This window comes from Gallus gallus, chromosome 12, assembly GCF_016699485.2.
Source record: "Gallus gallus isolate bGalGal1 chromosome 12, bGalGal1.mat.broiler.GRCg7b, whole genome shotgun sequence".
Taxonomy (NCBI): domain Eukaryota; kingdom Metazoa; phylum Chordata; class Aves; order Galliformes; family Phasianidae; genus Gallus; species Gallus gallus.
In genome coordinates this window covers 9,249,633-9,255,679 of record NC_052543.1, presented here as the reverse complement: position 1 = coordinate 9,255,679, position 6,047 = coordinate 9,249,633, and the positions used below count along the sequence as shown (strand labels likewise).

At 57.6% G+C, this 6,047-nt stretch overlaps 1 protein-coding gene across 1 annotated transcript; it reads left to right on the top strand.

Annotated features, from left to right (window-relative positions):
* Positions 1 to 195: 195 nt before the first annotated feature.
* Positions 196 to 6,039, top strand: LOC121106605. The gene has a single exon (XM_040646394.1). The coding sequence runs from the start codon at positions 201 to 203 to the stop codon at positions 1,161 to 1,163; it is 963 nt and encodes a 320-aa protein (XP_040502328.1). The 5' UTR covers positions 196 to 200; the 3' UTR covers positions 1,164 to 6,039.
* Positions 6,040 to 6,047: the final 8 nt, after the last annotated feature.

Sequence of the window (6,047 nt, the reverse complement as noted above, 5' to 3'; positions counted from 1 at the left end):
GGTCTGCCAAGGGTTCTGCCGCTGGCCCTGGGCCCGGCGCTGGCGGAGCAGCTCAGGGTCACTGGTGCACGGGCAGAGCTGGGCACACTGTGATGCTCTGCAACCACCCTGGGCCCAGCAGCACAGCCCAAACTGGCAAGGAGCAGTGGCCACGGGGAGAGCCCTGCAGCAGCATCTCTATGCAGGGGACCCTCTGCAGCATGAGGGACTGTTGGTGCTTCCTGGCTCCCCCGCATACCAGGACTGGGGAAGGAATCTGCGCCTGCGGAGGGAGAGCACCAGGTGTGTGTGAGTCATACTGTGGGGGGAGCGGCAGCCCTATCCCCACTGGAGAACCCCACTGCAGGCATTCCCTCAACCCCAAGCTTCAATTCCTACACCCTTCCTCTGCTCCTCCATCCACCTTTTGTCCCTGCAGACCCAAGCCTGTGCCCTGCAGCCGCAGCCACCCCAATCCCACCAGAACATCCTCAAAGCTGCTGTCTGTCCTTTCCCAACCCTCGAGGGCAGGCAGCCAGTGTTGGTTCCTGCAGTTTACGCCTGGGGTTCCCCATCTGCTGGCTGGGCTGGCCCCAAGGGAGCACGTGGTCCTCCTGATGGCACTGATCAAAGCGTGCAAACCCGATCCTAACCCTAACTCTAACCCTACCCTTAGCCCCAGCCCCTCACCCCGCCAGCCCCTCGCCCTGCTGAGCACAGGAACACATGAAGCACCAGGGCTGAGCCTCTCCCTGCCCTACGCGTGCCTGGCAGACGCCCTCACTGCCGGCTTAATGGGAAGGGAGAGAAAAGCTGCTTTCTGCAGCCTGGGGTGCAGTTCCAACCCTGCATCATGCCGAGCAGTGAGTCACACGGCACAGCTGGAGCGGAGCTTTGGGCTGCAGATCTGCACTGCTCTACCCCAGAGCACTGCCATCAGCTATGAGTGGGGGGCAGCAAAGCCTGGGTGGGATTCCGGATGGGATTCCTTTGCAGTCTGGCAGCAAAGCCTGCATATGTGTGCATGCATGCAGTGTGGTGGCTCTCCTTCCCCGCAGCAAGGGATGCGCAGGCTGCAGAGATCCCTGCCCAGCATCTCCAGCAAGGGCAGACAGAGAGGGAGGGGGCAGCTTCCACTCCATCGTGAGCTGGTGGGGGCTCAGTCCTGCCACTGGGCTGAGTGACTAGGGCTGGGGACAGCAGGGGGCTGGTGCTACGCAGGTAGGAGGGACTGGGGGGGCCGCCCGCAGCAGGGCCAGTTGGGACATGCTCCAGGAATGTCTCCCAGCAGCAGCCGCCGCCGGCTGTCCCAGCAAAGCTTGGCACTGCTGCTGTGTGCCAGGGGAGCACCTCGTGGCACCCTATGTCACGAAGGCATGGCGCAGCAGGGCAAAGCCTCGAGCAGAAAGCCCTTCTCTGCCCAGAGGAATGCTCTCACTGCTGGTTCACGGCCACCCCAGCACGCTGGAATTGAGAAGCCCCACTCAGGCTCTGGGACAGCAGAGGAGGACAATAGGGGAGGGCTGTAGTGCCCCAGCTGCAGGGGACCACCCATGCAGCCCAGTTCATCCAGCAGAAATTCAGCTCCATGGTCCTGAGCACGGGCTGCGCCCCTCCGCTCCCAGCCCCATTGCCCCCACCCACAGCAGGATATGGCTGAGCAGAGGGAGCCCAGCTTGCTCGTGGGGATGGACGGAAGCACAAGGGGTGGGCAGCAGCAAAGCTACCCCTGCATTCTACGTGGGGCTGGTGCTGCCTTTCCCCATGCTCACCCCATGGGTCCTGGCACAAGTTTCTATCTGCTGCTTCTTTGCAGCAGCAAAGTACCTGCCCTGGGGGCACGTCGGTACAGCTGCGATCACTGAGCTCCCTGCCCTGCCCTGGCTGTGGGCTCTGCAGGCACGCACTGGGGTGATCTGGTGCACAGCTTTATAGGGCTCTGAGGGTTTGTTCTTCCTTCAGACAACAGCAGAGGCGATCAGTGCTTGGGCCCAAGCAATACCTGTCCCAGCCCTACGCCCCCTTCTCTTTGTATAGTCCTGTTCCAATCTCCCTTATTTTCAGCCTGGGCTGCAAATCCCAGCACAAGGAGGATGGGGTGGTTGCTCAATGCTTCCTCCCTGCCTCTACTAAAGTGTTTCACAACCCTCATCCACACCCCTCTAGAAGGGACCCGTGGCTCCAGGGCAGATCTGGCAGCGCTCACGCAGAGTCCCCACCACACAGTGCCAGCACAGGAACGTTTGAGAAGATGTCCCTAAGCACACCTTGGGTCAAGGCACATAAGTAATGGCGCACACTGCTTTACCTGCAGGGTGACATTGTGCATCCGTACTGCTTACATCAGTTAGAAACACTGGGTTCCCAGCAGCACCTCCATTTAATGCTGCCTGCAGCATGCATGGCGTATGGGAAGCATAAAGCTCCAGGCAGTGCTCTGCTGGGACGTCCCATGGCCGGGGAATGGAGACTGCAGAGGGATGGGAGCAGTCCTGTTGTGGACACGGGGATCTGTGCTGCAGAGGGATTTGCGCAGTGCACGGGACCAGACTTGTCCTCGGCACTCTCCCCTGAGAGGCTGTGCCATTGCTCCTTCGGCTCTTTGGCTGGGCGCCCGTCTCCAGAAGAAAAGAATAAAAAGGACCAAACATCCGCCCTGCCCCGCCAGGGTGCATCGCTGTCTGTCACCATGGGAACTCATCCCCTGTGCGGACCCATCCGGGATGACTTCATATCTCCGTGAGCAGGAGGGCTGCGTCACCGCCATGGCACAGAGCCGGCAGCCGCGTGGCGCACGCAACGACCCTCAGCCCCACAGGCAGGGAACAGCACCGGGAAGGCAGAGGGCGGGAGGTCTGCGCCCATGGGGACAGCTATAGGAACAAAGTGAGGGCTCTCACGGTGGTGCCACGCTCACCTGTGAGTCATAGCTGCGTGCAAGGCAGCAGGAGATGGCTGTGTCCCCACATCACTGGGGCTGCGGCCAAATGCGGCACATCTGGAGCAACTATAAACAACGTGGGGAAGCGGGACGGCCGCGGCCACATGTGGTTTGGAGCAGGGGAGCCTTCAGCCTCGCAGTGGGGGGGAAGGGGTGGGAGCGCAGAGCAGCCCCATGGAGCCTGGGTGCAGGGCACGCAGGGCTGGGTGCGCTCATCAGCCCCTTCCTGGGTGCCCAATGAGCCAGGGCAGCACCTGCTGTGGGGGTACAGCTGCTGTGCCCACAGGCAGTCATCGCCCCACAGAAGCCCGCCTGGCAGCTGCCTCCAGGCCTGACGGGCAGCACAATTTCTGCTTCCTGATGGCTATGAGCAGCGCTCGGGAACCCCATGATCTAAATGGAGAAGTCACAATTTTGGCACATGTGAATCTGCGCGCTGCTGAGTTGGATGCTGAGGTCAGAACACCAGTTTTCTGAAGCTGAATGTGTATCAAATCCTAAATCTTGAAGCAACACAACAGTAGTTCTCTAGGTGAAGCATTAAAATAATGAAGAACCCCTTCCCCCCTCCAATCCAAAGAGTGCCAACCCCTAACCCAAATGTAACACATAAGAGGTAGGCAGTGCATTTCCTTTGCAGCTGTATCCAAGCGCTCACCCTTCACCCAAGGTGCACACGTGCAGGAAATCATGCACAGCACTAATGCAGTTTGTTACAAGTGCTGCACCTGAGCACTGCTCCGAGTGTCAGCCCCCATGGGCAGCTGGGTGAGTGGTGCCCAGCAAGCTGAAGGCTCAGCATCCCAATGCTGGAGCTTCCTCATATAGCACTTGAGTATTCAGGCTCCTGTTTCAATGTGTTAATTACATAATTAGCCTTGCCCCAGTCAGGTCACATCGCGTTCAATCCAACTGCTGTCCTTGTGCTGTATGATTCTCATACAGAGCTTTAAATCATTCCAGTGTGCAGGAAGCTCAGCAAGCAGCTCTGGCAGGCGATGCAGCGCATCCAGAAAACACATGATGGAATGGAGCTGGAGAGATGAACAGTGAGAAGCACTGATCCTCAGTGGGTGGCGTGTGGGGTGAGGCAGCTTTAATGAGGATATCCAGCTCAGGCTGATCCCCTTCCACCCAGGCTGCTGAAGAAAGAGCAGAGACAATGCTGACAAGTCCTGCACCGTGCCCCACTCAATCTCACACCGCCGGGGATGGCTGGAGCTGGCAGTCAGGCCTGGATGGGCCCTTTGTCCGCTTCTTTCCCGAGCAAAGAATGCATCACAGCTTTAGATGAACTATTTCCATAGGGGGTTTGGGGATCTGCATGCAGGCAGGGCTGCTCTCCTGGCTTGCCATGTCTGCATGAGGCACAAGAGGTGCGGGTCTGCCACAAGCTGGTAGCACCTCAGCCCAGCAACCTGACCTCTGCTGTGGCAATGCTGCATCATAAGGAACATTCAGCCTTCTGAGCCTCAGCAGGAGAGCTGGTGGAGAACTGGCCCGGAGGGCTGAGGGCTCTCCTCCCAGCAGCTCACTGGCACCAAGCAGAGGCACAGCTCCAAACCTCCCTGGTTCCCCGAGGACAGGCTTGGCTCAGCACCTATGATTAGTATCAACTGTACTTTCCGGAGGGGGGGGGGGGGGGGGAGGTTAATTAGTTCAGGTGAGGCAACTACCAACAATTGGCTGCTGCAGCCCATGTCTCTTGGCAAGCACCCACATCCCCAACAAGCAGCTCACATATCAAAGGGACTGCCTGCTCCACAGGCAGACCCACCCTGCACAGCTGCCCCTGCCCCACATGTGGGGGGTACGGAGAGCTTTCCCTGCTACGTACCCCCGTGCAAGGCTGCAGCATGGTGGGAAAAAAGCCATTGAGGTACTGCAAGGATGGCTTCAGAGCCTTGGGTATACGTGCACAAAGCATCCTCCTCCTTCCCAAACCCTCCTCTCAAGGTGTCAGAGAGGGAAGGCGATTGCCTGGAGGTAGTGGAGGGTGGAAGCTTCAAAGAGGGAACTTTACGGAGGAAGGATGAGACATCTAACTGTGCAAAAGAGGAGGTAGGCAAGGCCAATTCCTACCTCAAATGAAGTTTATCGGCACATTCTAATGGGATCCCAACTAACCTTCCAAGTGAAGTAGCAAAATAAAACACTTCAGCCATTGAGAACTAGGCTGGTCAAAGAGCCCCGACGAACAATCCTGCATTGTCCAGGCAGCCAGGAAACAGATTTATTGGGTCACCTGGGCCATCTCCAGTTTCAGCGAAATTGTCCTGTTCTAGGGATGGTTCCAACTCCTCCTTTGGCACTGCTGCTGTCCTTCACCAGACAGCGGGAACCACAGGAAGGGGAGGGGAGAGGTCCAGGAAAACACCCCGCTTTTTCAAGGTTCAGGAAAAGCATTTCGATCAGATGCTTCTGTCGTGCCAGACATTTCCCAGGTTGGATTCCCTTGGACTAAGGCTGCTCTGGTGGTGGAAAGGAAACACGTCTGTGGCTCAAACGGTGGCGACCTGCCAACTGGATCAGGGCTTCGCGTCCTCCAGCACAGAGGGGACTCGGCTGCCAAATATCTGATGAGCCTGCCCAAGTTCCAGGTTATGCTTCCCAAGCCCCTCACCAAGGCTCTGCACACAACGCCGCTCACCAGAGCACAGATCCTACTCTAGATCAGATACATCTCCACATGGATAAAAGCATGTGGGAAAGAATAATAAAGCCAACCCTTCCAGTGCTGCGTAGCCCAGGCAGCCTCGCAGAGCTGCAGCCGCTGGGGGTGAGTTCTCACTGACATGCTGGGAGCAAACTGCTCTGCACCGCCTGCCTCTTCTGTACAGAAACAAAGCAGCCTGGGAAGCAACAGTTGCAGAGAGGGTTGAATCTGTTCCTCAACACAAAGTAGCGAAGGAGGGGCTGCGGATTGACTCAAGGAAAACCCTTCCCAAGAAGAACCGTCCAACAAAGAAAAGATGTAGGAAATGCTGAAGCAACAATGTACTTCTGCCTGAGTGCTTTGCCCTTGGTGAGAAACACAAGGAAAGAAAGATCACCAAGGGGGAAAAATATATATATCAAGCAATGGAAGGCAGGAGGATTAGAGGCTAATTGCAATCACAAACCCAAG

What these genes read in the sequence shown, in the direction of transcription:
- LOC121106605 (XM_040646394.1), top strand. Translation starts at nt 201, where the DNA reads ATGAGGGACTGTTGGTGCTTCCTGGCTCCCCCGCATACCAGGACTGGG.